The sequence below is a fragment of the Lates calcarifer genome, linkage group LG9, assembly GCF_001640805.2.
Source record: "Lates calcarifer isolate ASB-BC8 linkage group LG9, TLL_Latcal_v3, whole genome shotgun sequence".
In the NCBI taxonomy this organism is placed as follows: Eukaryota; Metazoa; Chordata; class Actinopteri; family Centropomidae; genus Lates; species Lates calcarifer.
This window is the reverse complement of record NC_066841.1, coordinates 21818724-21840322: the sequence shown is the minus strand read 5'-3', so window position 1 is coordinate 21840322 and position 21599 is coordinate 21818724. Positions and strand designations below refer to the sequence as shown.

The 21599-nt window shown below is 39.3% G+C and overlaps 1 protein-coding gene across 2 annotated transcripts; it reads left to right on the top strand.

The window, feature by feature from the left end:
• Window positions 1-2249: 2249 nt before the first annotated feature.
• LOC108900745 (folylpolyglutamate synthase, mitochondrial) lies at window positions 2250-21394 on the top strand. Of its 2 annotated transcripts, XM_018701945.2 has the most exons (15): window positions 2250-2433; window positions 5456-5584; window positions 5728-5781; window positions 8041-8105; window positions 8523-8637; window positions 10734-10811; window positions 14133-14194; window positions 14864-14966; window positions 15078-15155; window positions 15272-15419; window positions 16502-16585; window positions 18434-18584; window positions 19075-19150; window positions 19460-19526; window positions 20123-21394. In XM_018701945.2, exons 1-15 carry the CDS (start codon window positions 2284-2286, stop codon window positions 20497-20499), a joined length of 1737 nt encoding a protein of 578 aa, XP_018557461.1. In that variant the 5' UTR covers window positions 2250-2283; the 3' UTR covers window positions 20500-21394. The 2 variants fall into 2 exon arrangements, with proteins under 2 accessions (XP_018557461.1, XP_018557462.1); XM_018701946.2 differs by lacking the exons at window positions 8041-8105; window positions 8523-8637 and having other exon boundaries at window positions 2255-2433.
• Window positions 21395-21599: the final 205 nt, after the last annotated feature.

The following is a 21599-nucleotide window of genomic DNA, read 5'->3' as shown; positions in this document are numbered from 1 at the left end:
AGAGGGATGCAAACTCACTGCTGGATTTCCTATTTTCTTCCATTTCATCCAACACTTACCTGAGCTTTTTGTATTGAGTGGGAGGTATTCGTTGGCTTGACAAGTGAAAGGGTTTCTCATAGTCCAATGGAGATAACTTGTAGCTTTACCACAATCCAGCTTGTCCCCAGAAAAGATTCACAACAATTCATAAATGTATGCTTTAAAGCTTTCACACTATATATGCTTCATTTAGGCAAGAAGCAACACATAAATATCCATTGCAACACAGATAACAGCCTGCTGTATTTATCTGTGTAGCTAGAAGAAACTAATCAGGCATGTCTGACAAAAATGCCTGGATGACCTGCAATTTTTTGTCTAAATTCAGACAAAACTGAAACTTATTGTACTTAGCCATAAACACCTCAGAAACACCTTAACTGATCATACAGTTAATTTGGATGACATTGCCTTAGTCTCCAGATGTACTGTAAAGTCATTTTGACCAGAATCTGAATTGTTATTGTCATTGTATGAGTACACCAAAATTTAGCGAGCAGCTTCACAACACTGTGCATAGCAACAACTTCATTACTAATGCAGTATTTATCTTGGATACAAGCAAGCTTTTTTTCCATTCTAAATCACCCAGAAGACTAAAATAATTTTGCTGCAGGAAATGTGACATGATTTCTAATGCATCTGTCATTACAGTACATTACAGTTTCCAAATATCAATATGGGCAAAATAATGTGTGTAGATATGTATGTCTCTGTGTGATTACATTTCAGTAAAAAATTGAAGAGTACTCGTGGGAACTGCATCAAAAACAGCATGTTGTTTTTGTGTGAGTGAAACACCAAATTTTGAAGGTATTCTGAATATGATAATAACATACCTTTCATGTTTAGCAACTGACTTTCCAACAAAATTCCAGGGCCAAACCACAAGTAATAAAATAGTTGTTTTTATTTTATTTTATTTTTGCATAATATATACGTATTGTTACAGATTAAGTATCTATACAGACTGAAATTGTAGATTAAAAGAAGTTTGTAAGTTTGATTGGGATTTTGTTCATAAAGTAGTTACGTTTCAACCAAAAAAAAAAAAAAGAAAAGAAAAAAAAAGCCACCAGTAAAGATAAATTGATATGGGGGGAAGTACTCCTTTTTTTGTTTGCTTGTTTTTTAAAAGAAATTCTATAATCCACATAATCTTCATAATCTGACAAGTTACAATAAGACTAACAATAAGACAGTTTTAATAAATTAGATTTATCCAAATTCATCTAAACCAGTAAATTCACTGATACAAGGTGCTGCTTTTGGAAACTGTGTTTTTGTCTTTCAGATAAACTGCTGCGCCACTTGAATCCCCTTTCCAGTGAATTTACTCCTAAGAATGTTTTTTATTTTATTTTTTAAGTTGAGTGACCATTATTTGGGTAACTAACAGAGATAAAGATGGGGATACTGAACAGTCTTGTCCAATACAGTGATAAATAATATTAATTTCACACCACTGGGACAGCCATTTTTTATGTATTTAAATGTCTGAATTGCACTATTCAAGTACTCGCCAAAAAGAAATCCATAGCTTTAAAAAACCTTTGTAAAAATCACTAAACAAAACTCTTGTCAATTAGGTAATTTAAAAAAATCATATCTGGTGTCAAGGTAATATAATTTTCAAATCAGATTATAGTGTGTCTATTACTGACCTTGCCAATTTACTAGCAAGACCATTGCAAATAATTAACCATCATTTTTAAGCAGAATAACTGGTCTCTTTTTCCATGCAAACTGTGTCTTTGTTTGGTTCGTGGGAGTCATGTAATTAGTCCTTGCTGTAAAGTGCACTACAATGAATAGTGCAAGACGTTAAAAAATGGCTGTCCCAGTGGTGTGAAATGAATGTGTGGTGCCTCTGAAAAATATTTATCACAGTATTAGACAAGGCTGTCCAGTGTCCCTATCTTTATTTCTGTTAGTTACACAAATAATGGCGACTCAACTTAAAAAATAAAATAAAATAAAAAAAACATTCTTAGGAGTAAATTCACTGGAAAGGGGATCCAAATGATGTCAGTTAACAAGTGGCACTACAGTTTATCTGAAAGACAAAAACAGTTTCCAAAAGCAGCACCTTGTATCAGTGTGGAAGTAGAAAGACGTGTGTGTGTGTGTGTGTTTGTGTGTGTGTTAGCACAAAAGGAGGCGGCTTCTCGTGACGTCATTACGTTCGTGACAAGAACCTTCCGTATTTGGTTGCCGCTTCCTGTGACAACTCGACGCCCCATGATGGTGCGCATGTTGCGGGTGTTGCAGTGGGGCTCCGTGTTTGCCGCGCGGCTCCTAAACCCACACTGGTCATGTAGGTTGGCGGGTCTTTCAGTCAGATATTATAGCACCAAGACGGCACCTCAGATACCAGGCATGGAGTACCAGGTAGGCTGTGTCACAGTCTCTTCTCCCCGTCTTTGCAGAGTATGCTAACGAGCTAGCGAGCCACCGGCGCCAGACAAGTTTATATCAATTAAATGCACCGTTCTGAAGTCGACAGAAACATGGTTGACACGGCCACGTTAGACTAAATAAACTGTAGCTGGCGATGCCAACGGTGCCGACTGACCAGAAACTGGCAAATGTGCAGCTTACAGAGTGATCCTATGAAATGTTCAGTGTAGACAGAGTTCACCACAACGTCAAAGTACAACCAGTGTGCTAACACGTGCTTTAAACTTCTTCTTTGATGCCATATTTGAGTTCGACTTGGGCCTGTTTCAGCTCGTGTGTAAACTTAAACGTTTACCTGTTACCATAATAAAATTGAAAGTACTCTATGTTGAGAGCTATATACATGGAACTGTCAGGAAAGCCAGCCAATTCAGCCTGATGTTAATCAAAATGAAGATGATACTGCCTGTACAATGTCACAATACTCCCAGCAAACAGGTGATCTACAGGATACGTTACATAAAGATTTCCTGAAGGTTATATGTGTTGCAGCCTTTGCAAAGAATGCTCAAGGAATGTTAAGTAAAAGTTATTTTTGTGAAAGTGCAAATAAAGCATAAAGCAAATACGTTAATACTAAATCACATGCACTACACCCTCAATATATGATGTGTGTTACACAATAATTATGTATTATTATTTATATCACATTACAATTGTGATTATTAGTTATTCGTTATGAACAGTTTATTGTGCTTTGTGACTCAGGAAGTGAGTCTCAGAAAGTTGTGTGAATGAGGAGAACAAGCTCTTAATGTCCAATCAATACAGAGCTCCTGAACACACTAACTAAAAATAATTTAATACTTGGTGGAGAAGCCTTCGTTTGTAATGGCAGCTTCAAGACACGTCCAGTACAAAGAAACCAATTTGTTACAGTGTTCAGGTGGGATTTTAGCCCATTCTTCTGCACAGACAGTCTTTCAGTCTGGAAGATTCCTGGGGGCTGGTGAATCTTGATCTTCTGTTCCTTCCACAAATGTTCTGTTGGGTTTAAATCTGATGATTAGCTGGGCCATTCCAACACCTTTATTTTCCTCCTCTGGATCATTGTTCTGCTGGAAGGTCCACCAGCATCTCAGTCTCACTCACAGTCACCATTATGATCTTAATGCTTGTCTGACCACATTTGACATTGTCAAAATCTTTCACTTTTAATCACAAAGGCCTTGAGAGTATCCTGACCAAGTTTGAGGTCGATATGATAAAATCTGTAGGAGGAGTTTGATCAAATACAATGTCCCCAAATGGTGAAAAATAATCAAAATTTGTGCAATAAGATCAAAATGGCCGTAGGTCTGAGGCCATGATGTCAAGAGACTGTTTGGTGCATCTTGGCATGTTACGTCATGCCTCCAAATTTCGTTCAACTCGCACAAACTAAACCCAATGGCAAGGGAGCTCTATAGCGCCCCCTTGGACATATTTGCACATATCTGTATCTGTTTAATCTGTATCAAACCAGAGTGCAGAAATACATTACAGGAGTGTGTGTACCAAACAAGGACCAGTGGTATCAGTCCTGTCCCATGATTCTTGGTAAAAAAAAAAAAAGTGAATAAGAATATTCAACAAATGTTGGACTATTCCTTTTAAATTTCTCATTTTAAAGTGTCCATATCCAGAACAAATGATGACCCTTACAAAAATATGAATGTCTGCACTTTTGGAAATTAGTATACATTAGCACAACTGGCTTCTCAAAAGTGTCATACACATTTGTCTTTCTGTCTAAATTAGAAACATTTAACAACCTCAGAGGTTCAAGTTCTGTCTTTTGAGATAATTAGATGAGAGCAGTTTCAGTGGTGGAAACAGGGGGGTACTAAAAGCTGGTAATGTTGTAGTTTCCCAGTGCTGTTACTGCATTGTCACCAGAGGAATGAAAATTGGAAGAAAGTGAAGAACAACTGTATTATATGAAACTAGATTCCACCTTAAGGACAGTGCAAATGACCAGGGTCAGGGGGTGTGTCTGTAATGCCATAAAAGGAGATGCAGCACTGTCAGACTTGACAGCAAATGATCTTGCAATGGATAATGACACAGGAGGCCTGACAGAAATGGTAAGGTGTGAGACCCCTTTTTTTTTTCCAGCAGGCCATCATTCTCTGTGTAAATGACTTATTGTTTGAATGAAAATGTTTTTGAGTCAAGCCATCATGGCTTCTGTCATAGTGTCAAAGTTGTATTTTTACAAAAGACTCAGTAATTTACAAAACCATCTTGTCACTGCAGCTTTTAGCAAGGAGGAGAAAATAGTACATTTATTAGAGACTAGTTTCAACAGCATATTTATCCACATTTGGTGCTAAGTCAGTGTTTGGGGAAGCAGGACCACATATATGTGATTGAGTCAATAGAATTGAATATGGTGATAAAATAACTTATGTCATCTGTCTTGTTTTTATAAAATTTCAGAAAATTGTGAAAATGGCCACTGTAATTTCTGAAAGTATCTTCAGATTGCTTGTTTTTTTTCTTTTAGTCCAAAAACAGAAAAGAAGAAAGTATTCTCATTTGAGAAGCTGAAAACAGTGAATGCTTCCTTGAGAAATTCATTTTTTGTTGATAGAGTAAATGATTAATAAACTGATTATTTCAGCACTAAATATTTCCAGGCTGAGGAAAAGTTTTCCTCTTACCTACTCAGATCTGCTGTTAGCTGACCAAGTCAGTACAGCCATCTCATCAACTGATGGATAAGACCTGGACTTAAACACAAATGACAGCTGGTCATGGGACTGTGGCTTTTTGTTGTTCTCTCTGAGCATGTGCATGCAAATTTCTTAAAAAGCTGCCTGTACGATCCATGCATGACTCATGTTTTGTATAAAGCAATATGTCAAAGTCCATCAAGTCCAGATTTCCTGTGCCCTGGTTTGTTTGTAGTGGTTTGTTTTACAAGCATGTTGTGGTTATTAAATTCATTCATTCTTTACTTTGGCCACAGGATGCCATTTGCACTCTGAACACCCTGCAGACCAATGCCAGTGCTCTGGAGCAGGTACGACGAGAGCGAAGCCACCCTCAGTTGCAGCTCCAGGCCATGAAAGGCTTCTTGGAGCGAGCCGGTCTCACAGTAAGTCTATTGTGTCAGCTGACATAGTACACAGGGCATGTTTGTCATACAGCAGTGACGAAGTTACCGTTTGCTATTGTTGTCTGACGTGATAGCATACTTCTTTCCTTTGGTTTTATTTGACTCTGTGTTTTGTTTCAAAGGTGGAGGAACTAGACCATCTCAATATTATTCATGTGACGGGAACAAAGGGCAAGGTGAGCACACAGCTGCTGTGTGTGTTGCATGTTAATTTTTTGGCTCAGTAAATTTTGAGTGTATAAGTCACACACAGGTGCATGCACATTTAGAACTGAAATGTTTGGTTCATAGATGCAATAGAAAATGCAAGTTTTTTGTTAGTAAAAGATTCCAGTTCTGTTTTAATGTTCTGTCTAAATTGCACTGATCTGACTTACTCTTTGTTTAATTCAGTTCAGTTTTATTTATATAGCACCAAATCACAACAGAAGTTATCTCAAGGCACTTTTCATATAGAGCAGGTCTAGACCATACTCTATACTATAATACTTACAGAGAGAAACCCAACAATTCCCACCATGATCAAGCACTAGGCGACGGTGGCAAGGACAAACTTCCTTTTTAGAGGCAGAAACCTCGAGAACCAGACTCAGGGTGGGCGGCTATCTGCCTCGACTGGTTGGGTTGAGAAAGTGAGAGCGAGAGAGAGGGGAAGGGGGAGAGATGGGGGGTAGAGAATAGGCACAGGAGAACATAGCATAACATAGATTACATATAAAAATATAAAGTGGTATCAATAATACATCAGCGGTAATAACAATTAAAGTAGTAATTGCAAAAGAAGCAGTAATACTAGAAGCAGTACTGATCATTTCTAAATATGGCAGCAGGTGTTTAGTGGGGTTGGAGGAGCAGCAAGAGGCGTGTCCTCACAGATCAGAATCTACAGCTCCAGAGGCACAGGTACCTGCAGAGAGTGAGAGAAGAGGAGAGAGAGACGAGAAGAGTACAAAACTACGGGAAAGGGAAGATATTGAGTTAATAACGTAATTATTTGTAGTTTTGTCTGAGTTCAGTTATAGAAAATTGCTGGTCAAGTCTTATTGTCCCTAAGGCATGCCTGAAGTTTAGCTAACAAAGACAAGTTCAGAGACAAGTCCGTTGTCTAATGCAATTAGGAGGTAACTTCTTGTGGTAATTTGTAACTTTCATAAGTGCTGTCTCTGTGCCATGATTAAATCTAAATCTTCACTATTGTCCTGTAGAAAGTCACACAACTGTTTTGCAACTGCTTTCTCCAAGATCTTAGAAAGAAAGGGGAGGTTAGATATAGGTCTATAGTAGCTAATACATCTGGATCAAAAGTAGGCTTTTTCTGAAGAGGTTTGATTACAGCTACTTTATAAGACTGTGGTACATAGCCTGTTAATAAGGACAGATTTAACATATCCAGTACAGAGTTGCAAATTAAGGGCAAAGCTTCCTTAAGGAGCCTAGTTGGGATGGGGTGTAAAAGACAGGTTGAAGGTTTAGATGAAGAAATAGTTTAGATTAGTTGGTGGAGGTTGATGGGAGATTTCTTTTATTAGGTTTTATAGCAATTTCTAGGGATCCTGTGTTTTGACAAAAATCAGTGCTGGTTGAGGGCAGGAGGTGGTGAATTTTGTCTCTAATAGTTAAAATGTTATTATTAAAGAAGCTCATGAGATCATCACTGCTGAGTGTTATAGGAATACATGGATCAATAGAGCTGTGACTCTCTGTCAGCCTGGTTAAAGTGCTGAAAAGAAACCTGTTTTTATTTTCCTCTATTAATGAAGAGTAATAGGCAGCTCTGGCATTACAGAGGGCCTTCTCATACATTAAAGCTATCTTGCCAGGCTAAGCAGGATTCTTCCAGTGGTGGTACTCCATATTCTTTGAAGTCTACATGTGTTTGTTTTAGTGTATGGCTTCAAGAGTTAAACCATGGAGCTAACCTGTTTTGCTTTATTGCTTTCTTTTTTAGGGGGGCAATAGAGTTGTACAAGGTAAACCGGCAATGTTGTCTACAAAATAATCAAGTTGGGAGGGAATAAAGCTAGCATAGGAGTCTTCCGTTAAATTGAAATATGGCATTGAATTTAGAGCAGAAGGAGTTACTTCCTTGAATTTAGCTACTGCACCATTGGAAAGATTTTTAGCAAGGACATTTTTGCCTGTTGATGTGTAGTAAAGCAATAGGAATTGAAAAGTAATTACATAGTGGTCTAAAAAAGGGGGATTCTGTGGGAAGACTGTTACATGTTCAATATCAATACCATAGGCCAAAACAAGGTGGAGGGTGTGATTACATTTAGATCATAGGCTGCCTCTTTTTTAATATTGAGCTCTGGGCTCCCATTATGTAAGCTCGACAGAGGAACATGCACTCATGTTTTCAAATATGCTTTCATTCAAACTACCAAGACAGCTCTATGACGTTGGTCTCTTAAATGTCAGTGTTTGTCTTTCAGGGGTCAACATGTGCATTCACTGAGCAGATTTTAAGAAGTTATGGGTTCCGCACAGGATTTTACAGGTAAAAAAATAGTAAGAGAATAATAACTGACCAATCATAAGCTCCTTCTCTGTTCAGTTACAGTTGAGGAAGAACTCGCTCCTTATGTCATGGAAAGTGCAGGGAAACCCAGTTAAATGAAGTGTAGGTAGCTTATGAGGTGGCAGGTATAATGTTGAATCTCTATCACACAAGACACGTGTTAAATGCCAGGTATGAACAGGGCCTCTGTCTTGACATTATCAGTATTTTGATGCTGTTGTATTTTACAAGATCAGTCCCATGTAAGGTGGGCCTATCTTGATACAGATCTATTACATGGATGCAAGTACACGTATAAATGTTAAATGGGAAGATGACAAGGTTAACATTTATATTTATGTACTTCAGCATTGTAACTATGATTTGACTAAGATTAAGTTTTCTTCTTGGTTGTAGTTCCCCACACTTGGTACAAGTTAGGGAGAGGATTCGAATCAATGGACAGCCCATTGGAAAAGAGCTCTTCACTAAATACTTCTGGCAGGTTTATGGACGGCTAGATGAAACAAAGGTAGGTTATGAAATAAGGCAGACATGTATCATTTTAAATCACATGCCCCTCTCAGTTTGAATGTAAGTTATTATTTTAACTCAAACTTGTCTGACTGGAATGAAACTAACCCTGGCCACAGATTCAATGGAGCAACCTTTAATTATCTAAGAGTGACAGTAGGCATTCAAAGCAGTGATTTCTGTGGCATTTGACCTGATTGTACTTCCTGCTCCGTATTCTCAGCCTGAGAAGAACTGTGTGTTATCAGTGTCACAAGTTGTAATTGAGTCAGTGCAAAGTGAGACCCTTCATGTCAGGATAAGCATGACTCTCATGTGACAGGTCACACTGTTAGTACTCTGTGTGCTTTAAATATTTTGGACAGATTGATGGTATTCTCTTTTTTTTCAACTGTGTCCTATAGAGAAGTCATGATACTTAGACACTAAATCAAAGAATGTTGATATAATTTTTTTAGTACACATACAACTGTAACATGGTCTCACCTAAACATGTGGTGTTTTACAAGGAATGACAGTGCTGAGGTTTTGATTTAACTCTTTGAATCCAGTTGACAGAACATGTTTAAAGAATTGCATCTATTTCTCTGACTCAAAAATTCAGCTAATTTCCATTGTTGAATTTTTCCAATTTCCAATTGGATTTTTAAAAAATGTGTTAGCTAGATTAGTTTTTGGTTGGAATGGGAGTCTGGCTCTCTTTTAGCTCTGATTTGGTCTCATCAACTGCTGAGGGAAATACAGTTCAGCCTGAGAGTATTTGGACGCTTTTTGTTTGAATGGAGTTGCTCAGTTCCACAAAAAAGTTTTTATGCTGACTTGAGGTGGGTTTTGACCTTTTTCAAAAATGAGTTAATGTGCTTAAAACACCTTTTCTTAGTAAGTTCTGACATGGCAAACATTTGACTCCGATAAGTGATCAGCTGTTCCCTTGTTGCACGTATTAGAATCATTGCATTTCTGTCTTTGTCTCTCTGGACAGTACAAAACATGGCCAGTACTAACTGAAATAAAAGAATCTTCCCAACTTGCCCAAATGAAGAAATGGTTAATGGCTGGCAAACAACTGTTTCTTGTTTGCAACCTACAGCCATGTGTAAAGTACTGCCACCTTCTAACACGCAGCCTAGTTTACTCACTACAAACTACAAACCACTACAAACCACTTAGCATTTCAGAAGTTTGCTTCACATTAGCTTGTCAATTATATGGAAACACAACTAATGACTTCCTTGAATTTTTGATCCATAGGCATCACCAGATGCTTGTGGGGTCTCTGCCCTTACTCTGGTCTTCAGCAGGTGAAATGCAACTCAGCCAGATTGAAATCAGGAGAGTGACAAAATCTATACCTCTGTTTTCAGTCTGTTGCTTCTGTCAGCAGTGAAATCATCAGTGTGCCAGTTCCACTTCCAGCCATACAGAACCAAGCCATAACAGAACCAGATGCTGTGGTGGTTGCTTTGGGTTGTGAGCTGTTCCTTTTTCATGCCTCTGCACTGGCGACAGCCACGGCCAGCGGCTTTGTGTTTTCGGGTTGTCTGTCTGTATAGACGTCTGTCTGTCCCAATGTCGTAATCAGTCTAAACTGAATTATATTTTTACTGTAGAGTTAGGTTATGATTCTCTGTTGTTTGTCACTACAACCAACTGTTTTCATGTTTCACAAATTAATTAATTAATTAATTATCCTTACTACAGAAATATCAATTATTGTAGCTTTAAAGCTGCTGTGTGTCTAATTTGAAACTTTCTGATTGTGGCACCTCAAGCTGTTATTAAAAAAAAAAACACTGGTAGATGAATAGCCTCAAGGTAACACATACAGTAGACTGCACCAATTTTCACCTGGATTGTCCCTTTTTTCTAGCAATTAAAAATGTATACCATCTAAATAATTTGAAAGATGCTGTGGTCAGAAATACTCTACACATAGGGACTTTACTGAAATGTCAGTACATGTTGCACAAGTACTTAGAGGCAATGAAAATGCTCAGATCATGATTTAAAAAGAGCAATCTGTTGCACTTACTGGGTAGAAACTTTGCAGACAATGTGATAGAGTCATTTTTCTTTCTTCTTTGACCTCCTCAGGATGCCCATGGAGGGACAATGCCAGCATACTTCCGTTTCCTCACCATCTTGGCCTTCCATGTGTTTCTTCAGGAGAAGGTATGCTAGCAGCTTGTCCATTCATCCATCCATTATCTATAACGCTCATCCTTTCAGGATTGCCAGGGGGCTGGATTCAATCCCAGCTGACACTGGGTGAGGCTAGTAGCTTTTCAATTCATTTCAATTTTATTTATATAGCGCTGAATCACAACAGAAGTTATCTCAAGGCACTTTTGATATAGAGCAGGTCTAGACTATAGTCTTTAGATTATTATAATTACAGAGAGACAGAGAGAACAGTTCCCACCATGAGCAGCACTAGGTGGCAGTGGCAAGGAAAAACTTCCATTTAAGAGGCAGAAACCTTGAGCAGAACCGGACTCTGGGTGGGAGGGGCCATCTGCCTTGATCGGTTGGCTTGAGAGAGGGGAAGGGGGAGAGAGGGGGGTAGAAAGGTAAAGTGGTATCAATAATACAGAAGAAGTAATAACAGTCATGACAATTAAAGTCATAAATGCAGTAATAGCAGTAATACAAGAAGCAGTACTAATAATTTCTAAACAAAACAGCAGTTGAGTGGGGTTCCTGCTGCTCCTACAACCCCACCAAGAGCAGGCAGCATTCTGACCACAAAGAAACCTTCTGAAACAGTGAAACACTTTACTCATGACTGAAACTGTGCATGGCCCACCTCAGAAACGTTTCAGCGACAACGGAGGAGAATTTAACAATGATGAGATGAGAGACATGTAAATAATGGCAAAGAACACCGTGCAAAATGTCCATGGCTACAGTCCTCATCAGTTGGTATTTGGACAAAATCCCAACTTGCCTTCAAACCCCCAGCCCTAGACGGTACAACGAAAAGTGAATGGGTGGCAAAACACATCTCTGTGTGGAAGGGGCCTGGAGATGTCAGTGGTCAGGACGGTGCCATGGTATTTGTCGGAACCTGCATTCGGGTGCATTACCTCAGACTGACAAAACTGAATACAGAAAATGTGGACCAACATGTAACAGAGAATGATCCCAAAAATAACACAGAGAGCACAGACAACCAAGTAACTGAGCAACAAGAGTTGAGGCAAATGGAGCCCACAGAAATTACTACAAGGATGCAGAATGAAGCAGAAAGTCACACAAATGACAACACATAGTGGGAAAGATGTCAGTCTGAGACCAGGACAGATTGTGAAATACAAAGATAAAGGCAGTGGTATTTCACACACAGCTAAAGTATTAGGGCGTGCAGGCAAAGCCACAGGTAAATACAAACATTGGTACAAGCAGTATATTGAAACCTCTAATGTTGCAGGACATGTCAAGAGTAGAGAGTCTTCAGGTAGAAACCTGTGCTACTAACACCACTACCACAGATGCATGTGAGGATATATTTGTGACTTAGGATGTATCATTTCACTCAGCAAAATATAACAAGATACAGAGCTGGCGTGATAATGTGTTTGAGGAAGTTGATGACCTGGGGTCTTTACTACGAAGAGAGTTTAACCTCCTCTGATTTAACTCGGGGTTATCAAGGAAAGTCGGGGTTGAGAAACCCTGACTGCCTCGATCTGTGTTAAATGGTACTACAACAGTGGTTCAGATGTTGGTAACTTGAGTTGGCGTTAACTTAATCAGAGTTAGTGTGCGTGCATAAAACAGGCGTGCACCGTATCTCTCAGATGAAGAGCGCACGTTAATTCTGTCAGTTTGTGAGTAATTTAAAGAGGACAAAACAAAATGTAAAACTGCGGCTGCCAACAAAGACAGGGAGACTGGTCACATGTTCTCTGGGTTCTTTATCTGTAATATGAGATGTAAGGACACCCAACATATGTGATGATCTTTTGGATACTTGGATTATAGACAACACGTGGAGCACATGTCTGAGAATGAGCTGTTCCTGTTAATGATGTTCTGCCTGGAACACTCAGGCTGTATATGTATGAATGTAATGCTGTTATGTTCAGTATGAACTTCATGTTAACAGTATTTCAGCCTCAGTGGAAACTGAACCTAGATCAAATAGAAACCTTCTATAAAGTGGTTCACATTCATATTTCCCATCATTAATGCTGCATGTGTTGGTCTGTAGTCTACAATTACAACAGCCTGTGGCATTATATTGTCTTTCAGGACAATAATGCCCCCCACCATTATTCATTCATTCGATAATATGCAACACTAATGACGCTAAATTCCGCCGCTTGGCATTAAAAAAACCACCACATACCGCTATCATCCGGGTGGGGGGGACAAACGTTCTTTAGACAACCCCTGTCCTGCAGAGTCAGCCTCTCTCAGTCGTTGTGCCAGTATTGATTGGTTGCTCCACCTGTGGGATGGTACTTAGGTATAACTAACACCAGTAACACCGAGTTAACCACAAACATAAACTGCTCGGAGCAGTTTAGAGATGCAGCGTAAATTACCATGGCAGCAGACCCCGGGTAAAACCTGTCCATCTTTTGTAGTACAGGTTAACCGGGAAGTTACACCTGATGTCACTAAGTTACTCTTGAAGTTACCCTGATGAGTCAGTAACCTCACTTTGTAGTACAGGCCTCAGGGACAGAAGTGCATTTCTACCAGATGGGTGTGCAGATCTCTTTTGAGTCACATGTTAAAATTTATGTTATTATTGTTATGGTGTATTCATGTTCTAAAGGTAACACGGCTCCAGTTCAGTACTACGAGAAAGTCTAGTTTTACTATTGTTTTTTTAATGAATGAATGAATTTTTTGGGGGAAGAGAGTGAGTTTGTTAACGTACAGGTACTAGTATTCCTGTTCCATTGAAATATTTGGTTTAACAGAATATATTGTACTGTGTATTGAGAGGAAGAGGGTACTTTTATTGTGAAGGAGCCGGAATTTTTTTTTTCACGTGTATGTGACTGGTGGTGAAGATGGCGGTGTCCGAGAATAAAGTAGATGCTAAACTACTTTAAAAGTTTGTCTTCTTGTGCAGTAACATAAAGTTGTATGCAGTCTGTTAAATTGTGATATGGCAATGAAATGAAATCAGAAGGAATCACTTCCTTGAATTTAGCTTGAATTTAGATTTCTAGTAAGCCTGTGCTGCCTTCATTAGCAGGCGACAAATATTTCTTATACCAGCTGAAATAGCACTGAAGGAATATGTACATAAGCCTGTAGTATAATGTGACTGGAAGTAGGGGATGGGGGTATGACTCAGCATGTCCATCTATACCTGATAATACATAGCGGAAGGTTTAGACTCTGGATCAGTGTGTTAGAATAATGGACTGATCAAACCCATATCACTGTCCTCATGCCCAACAACAGGGCAGAATGTTTATTACTTAAATTACTGACCCACCTTGAATTAAAACATTGCTGTTCTTTGTTCAGGTGGATTTGGCTGTAATTGAAGTTGGAATTGGTGGAGCATATGACTGCACCAATATTACAAGGTAAGATTCTTAATTTACAGGTTGACTCTAGAGACAGTAAGCCTGCATTAATATGGCTACATAAGTTAATATTGTATTTTTTTAGGGTGGATTAGTCCACATTTAGTTGTCTTGTAAACATTTCTAGTGTCACAGCCACAACAGTGTGGCTCAATAATGTGTTTTTTAAAGGAATTTAATTGTTTCTGGACAGTCGAGAAACAACAGAAACAGTCGAGATCATTTCAGTTTGGGTCTTTACATTGGCCTTCTTTTCAATAAGAAAAAATATCTACTATCGCCAGTCTCATCCTTTAACTTTCAAACAATGAACTTCGTGATTTGCAGAGTAATATTTTAGATGATTAATTAGGAAAAAAGGTGAGGTTATGTTTGCAAAAAAACAATCCACCAGAGAGGGCAGTAAAACATTGCTTTTCAGGTTGCTGTTAAGTTACTCTTACATGTTTTCCTTTTGTTTTTGGAAAGGATGAAATGCAGGGTGATAAGTGTGTACCAAGCATCAAATTATGACCCTGAGTAATAGAAATACTTATTACTACTAGTCTTATTAAAAGTCGCATTGTGATGTACTGTTAGCAAGCTTTTTTCCTCCAGGTGCACCATAACATTTATGCTTTTATTACAGTGTTGTAATAAATGTTTCCCTCTGTGGTTTTGTGTCAACAGGCAGCCATGGGTGTGTGGCATCTCCTCTCTGGGTATAGACCACACTCAGATTCTTGGAGACACCATTGAAAAGATCGCCTGGCAAAAAGGAGGCATCTTCAAGGTGTGGTAGTGGTTCACGTCAGAAAGGCATTGTTGTCTTTGGACTAAATATTGAAAGTAATATGGCTGTTAATTATCTCACTGGCTGTTAATCATGTGCATATGTTTTCAGCCAGGAGTTCCTGCCTTTACAGTCAAACAACCAGAAGATGCAATGGATGTGCTCAAGGACAGGGCCAAAGAGATAGGAGTAAATGACCACTCAGACTAATGCATTGTTTTCAGTCTGTTGAGATCTTGCCTCTAGCTGCTCAGTTGTCTGTAATACAACATCAACAGTCTAACGAGTTGTTGTTGCCATTGTAGTGTCCTCTGTGGGTGTGTCCAGAGCTGAAGGACTATCAGGCAGACTGTGGACCTTTGCATCTGGGCCTGGCAGGCTTGCACCAGCACTCCAACGCCTCCCTGGCCCTCCAGTTGAGTCATGCATGGCTGCAGAAAAGATGTCTATCAGGTAGGACAGGGTGTCACTAACAATTGAACTGTATGTCAATGACAAGAAGTAAATGATAAATCCAAAAATTGGCATCACAAGAGAAAAGCTATGTTTATTCACACAAGGGACAAGACAAATCATTTTATTATGGTGGCTGTATGTGGGAGACAATGCACGCAGTGTGTTTTTATTAAGTCCCAACTGATGCAGACAGCTTACACCACATGGTTCTGTTTATAATCTACTGGATGTCTACATTTGAATTTGTATATTTAGCTAGCTTATCCTTTAAGAGTCCTGGGGGACTGGAGCCAGTCCCAGCTGACGTTGGGTGAGAGGTGGGGTACACCTTGGACAGATCACCAGTCTATCACAGGGCTGATATACAGAGACAAATAACCACTCACATTCACACCTACTGACAATTTAGAGTCACCAGTTAACCTGCATGTGTTTGGACTGTGGGAGGAAGCTGGAGAACCTGGAGAGACCCCACACAGACACAGGGAGAACATGTGAACTCCACACAGGAAAGCCCCAGGGAAACTGGGAACTCCTAGAAATGAATAAGCATTTCTTTTGTTTCTCTTTTTTATTTCTTTAGATAGGGTGCTAATTTTGGCTTTAAAACAGACTAAGCACCTTTCATACATCCACCATGGTGCATAAGTGTGACCACAAATGTACGTGTCGGTTCAAATAATTGCATTAGTAACTAAAGTAAAAGTTTGGAGAGTAATTTTAGGTAACACTTCCATCACAGCACAAGCATGAACTGAATGCTGTCCTCATGATGACAATGGCAGCCCAAGGTTAAATACACAGACAAAGAGATTAAATGCACATCCTCTTCCTCTGTTATAGAAGCACTCATGATGAATGTAACAAATATCTTCTTTGTGTAGAGGAATTAAAAGTCTAGTTTAAATTATTGAGTCTTTTCATGGCAAAAAACAACTTGAATAAAGTTCTAGTAGACACAGATGACAAAAAGACATTGCCATTAACAGATGGAAGGTATAAAAGATGTTAGGTATTTTGTGTCTGAAAATGCTTTAAGGCTGTCTCAATTTTCACAATAACATGTCCTCTCTCAACAGATAAAAGCTTTTTCCCCACCAGTGTCGAGAATACAGGTGTACTTCAGGCGACTTCCTTCAAGCCCAGCCCTATCATGGTGAAAGGTGAGTGATGAAATCAAAATTCAAATTATGAACAAACACAATCAGCTTTATCTAGTATTAGTTATTAGTTCAAACAGACCATACTGGTACTAGTCTGTCTGGTGGATGCTCAGCTAAGATGACTTCAGACGCACCATGCACAAACACAGAATGATCAGTGAGGTAAAGAAGAAGCTCAGAGTCACAGCTAAATGCTTTAAGGAATCACTGGAGCTGGTTAACATCTATGTTTATCAGTTGACCATACACACATCATGTCCAGGCACCACAGACGAAGCTGCTGCACCTGAAGTTTGTCAAAAACACTACTGGGAAAATGGACTGATGAAGCTGAGGTTGAATTGTTTGGGAAGAACATGCAGCTATATATACCAATCAACCACAACACTAGAGGACCAGTGTGTACCATTTACAGGAATATGTTGGCAGAATGGACAAACCAAATGCTTTTGGTTTTTCACACTGATGCCTGAGCATGTATTCAGAGGACGAAGAGGAAGAAACATGTCAGCTATTACCTGTAGTTTTACAGACTAACAACTAAATACAGTACCTAAATATAGCTCTTCAGTTGACAGACTAGTCTGGGGTAGTCGACACCAATTTGTCACATGACAACCACTGTAGACTCTTGACACACATGGAAAGGGAAGGTTGGGGGGACAGGTATTCAATTAGTTGCAAAGTTTGTTCTCACCACTAGATGCCCCTAAATCCTACACCCTGCTCCTTTGAATTGATGTGGTTTAGGTTTTAAAGTCCCAAACCACTGGGCCGCGATCAGAAATCTTCAGCCAGATTCAGGTGTTCAAAAATTATCAGGAGGCAGCAGTATCCAGCAGCAGAGTTCATTTGTCGACAAAGAAACCCGAGAACCGTTCAAAGTGCATACATGATACACCTGAAGAGCTCCAAACTGTACTGGCTTTGTCCCTCTTTTTAGGCAGTTTTGGCTGTGACTTTCCACGCCTCTCAGGTCATTTTACTGGTCTGTCAAATTTACACCATTAAAACATTGGTTCGTGGTTTAGATGTCTATCTTGGGGCTCCTCATTAAAATACACTATTATCTTATCATCAAGGCCACTGTCTTCTGGAAAGCACCTGGGCTTTTCTTCTGGCTGCACTCCAGCTTACAGGGTCATGGCAGGGCAGGCCCTGTCCTTTTGGCCTTTTCTCTCTCTGCTTTACACCATTATGTTCTGGCCTGTCCTGGTTGCATTTTTTAAAACTAAGTTACCTTTTATTTTTACACCATTATATGTCTTTTTCACACACAGTAAGCATGCAGTGAACACTAACATCAACTCACACATGGTGGCTTTTAACACACATATATCACGTTTTCTTTGAACAGTAAATACTGATAATACAATTTCCACATAATACTCCTGTTGACAAATTATACTATAGAATCACTGACAGGAGAAATTAATACCATTGATCATCTTGTTACAATTCAGTGTCCTGCTGGGAAACCTTGGGTCCTGGCATCCTTCTGAATGTTACTTTTACTCATACCACCCACCTAAACACTGCTATAGACCAAGAGGATACCCCTGAGCTGGGGCAGTTCTATAGGGAAGAATATGGTTTGACCAGTTATTAAATAAAAGGGTTCATTTACTTTTTCCACCAGGTCTGTGAATGTTTACTGTGGTGTTTTCTCTAAATGACATGTAGATTGACAATGTTTGATGAAACTTTTCAGAGACACCATGACCTCTTGTCGCTGGAGAAATGCCATGTCTTCATTCTGTTTCACCGAACTGATTAAACGAATACACAGTTTCTGGGCTAAAAGTGACATCATCCAGTATGAGTGTTTGTATGTGTGTTTGGTCTCAGGGCTGGCAGACACCGAGTGGCCTGGGAGGAATCAGACTCTGAAACATGGAGCAGTCACCTACTTCTTGGATGGAGCTCACACCATGCGCAGTATGCAGGCCTGTGTGCACTGGTTCAGAGAGACTGCGGCCCATCATGAAAGGAATGCAAGGTGAATGTCACTCCCCAATGACATGTCACTCAGTGTGGGCTATTATACCTGTACCCATAAGTCAGCTTAATATAAGTTCAGTAGAATGAGTACTATTCTGTGCTAATAGGATGGGAGCCACTTTACACACAGTTTTTATGGGCGGTGGTCATAGTGTTGAGCTTGGCTGTAAAGGTGCAGTGACATCAGCTTCTCCTTTTTATTCATACAATAATTAATTACAGTATTTCTGTGGGTTTTTGTTATGTATGGGCTTACATGTTGCACTGTAGAAAGTGGGTTCTGTTTTATCATGTCTGTTGAACATTTATTATACTTCATTTCCCAAATAAATTTTGTTTAGCACCACAGCATTTATTTTTAATTGGTCCATATGCCAGGATGAAGATGACTTCAGTAATGCTTGATCTCATACTTGGTCTTTTTTTCTGTTAACTCTTTGCTTTTGCTACCAAACACTAACACTATAAAATCATGACTTGTATTATAGTGGACCTGTGGCCAGAGTTTTACTGTTCAATGCTACAGGAGAGAGGGATTCAGCAGCCATGCTTAAACTACTGATGGTAAGTACAACTGTTTAAGCAGGATTTTGTGGGTATTATGGTTGGTATGTTTTTCTTACTGTGTCAGCTAACTTCCTGTTTTCATAACAAATTGTTGTTCATTTCCCATGTTAATTGCTACCGGAGATATTAGGTATTTAACACATACAATGATCTATAAAAAAATTATTGCATAACTTTTTACAGAGTGTAAAATTTTTTAATGAAAAATGGGTTATTCTTACTCTTTGCTTTAAGTAGGAGTAAGTTATTTGATGAATGTGTCTGTGTTAATTCTAGCCTTCTGTTCCATCTTGTGTTTGTTTTCAGCCATGTCATTTTGACTTTGCTGTTTTCTGCCCAAACATCACCGAAGCCATAGCTTCTTGTAATGCAGGTGAGATCATTCAGCCTAATGTCTTTAGCTGTTTTCAGTTTACAGTAAACTCTATCTAAACTAATTAAAGGACTTCCAACAGTGGTTTTACTTTTTTCAGCACAACCACTACAAATGACAAACTATTCATGATTCTATTAACAAAGCACACTATAGTTTTTCGATTGAATCCCTACCTGTAGACAACCCTTGATTTTTCATTCTTTACAGTGGCTTCAGTTCTGATCAATAATAATACCTAAATACTTGAATAGGACCATTTCAGGTTCAACCTCTTTCTCAGTTGAGATCTCAACAACATCAAACTGCAAGAACAGGGAAGTGTATCATCTGCATCCAGATGGAACAAAGCATGCTAAAACAAAATGTTCATTAATGCCTTTAGGAATGGATGATTTATCAGTTAGAATACATGAGTTGCAGGCCTGCAGAATTCAGCCATGGTTACATTCTCAAATATTGTTTCCTAAAACAATATTAGGAAAGTTTTAGAAAGGTAGAACTCCAATTTAGCCTTTTTGATGAGTGAAGTAAAAGGATTTCAGAGCTGTCTACAAGTCAGCCTGAAATTTCATCGTCATTCCCTCTCCTTTTAGACCAGCAAAACTTTAATGTCTCGGTGGAGAACATGTTGACCCGCTGCTTGGACAACGAGAGGAGTTGGCATCTCCATCACAGCAACAGGGATAACAAAGGATCACAGCTGCTTATTGAGGACAGCCTACCCTTGGTTCCTGAAAAGAAAACGGACACCCTGGTCTTCCCCTGCATCCTCAGCGCCCTCCAGTGGATTACCCAGGGTAGGGATTCAGTGCTGACAGACCCAGCTAAGAGAGTCTTGGCAATTAGACCCAGCATCATGGCCAAAGCTGCTCTGCTCCGCAACACAGCCGAGATCCACATCCTTATCACCGGGAGCCTCCACCTGGTGGGAGGAGTACTCAAACACCTTGATCCAGCTTCTTCCAAGTAATTGGGATCATGTGAAATAAGAGAATTCAGAGAGAGAATAAATGGGTGCTCTGCTTATATGAATTTACCTTCATGGAAGAAAGATAATTTCTATCTGTATACACTTGGTTTTGTAGTACTAGCTTTTTGGACAGTGACTGTAGGTGAATGGATTAGCTGCACCCAGGTGTTGTTGTCTTGATAGGTTCTCTACAGTAGTTGATGCTAAGAGTCAGCTAGTGTGGACCAAGGCAGCTCCAGGCCTCAAAACAGCCCCAGCTTCACACACAGCCTTACACATGAGCGCATAAACGTGTGGAGCTCATGTCTTTAGTCTTACTTGAAGCCAAAGGTGTTTACATGAATTGCAGAGGTTACCTTTATGAACACCACAATGTGAGGTGACAGAACTGGAACTGTGTGTGTGCATGCTTCAGTGATCACTGATACCACCTAGATCGGACTGCAGTGGTACAATGTACAGTGGTTATTACATTTATACAAACACTGCAGATTAATAGCCACCAAAAAGTGCTACATGGACTACATGGGGTTATGAGTTTTTTGTTTTTTACATATCTATGTGAAACACTTGACTATTACCTTTCATCATCATCATGAAAACCATTTTGCACGGTTTCTACTTTCATTTTGTCAGTATTTGACAATGTGTCATATACATTGCCTGCTCATTTCTTTGTTAAAGGTGTGTAAATATTCTAACACTAGTGTTAATGTCAGGTAGACTCATGTAACTGACAATCAAATTTTGTGTAATCTGTTTTACACTGGACTTATATACCAATCAGCCATTTTTAAGGTTTGTATTATATGACAATACATACAGTCATTGTATGTATGTGTAATGGTGAACATGTTGTCACTGTATAAAAAAAAAAAACCATTTTGGGTCTTAATGTTGTCATGGTAATCTGTCTAGTTAAGCAGTTAGGTCATCAGCTTCACAGGTGGTTGAGCAACATCCCCTCACCCTGTAACCTCAGTTTCTGAGAATAAACTACACTACACATAACTGGGGCGGCTGTGGCTCAGGAGGCTAGAGCAGTCGCAGTCGCCCACAAATCAGACGGTCGGTGGTTCGATTCCCAGCTCCTCCAGTCC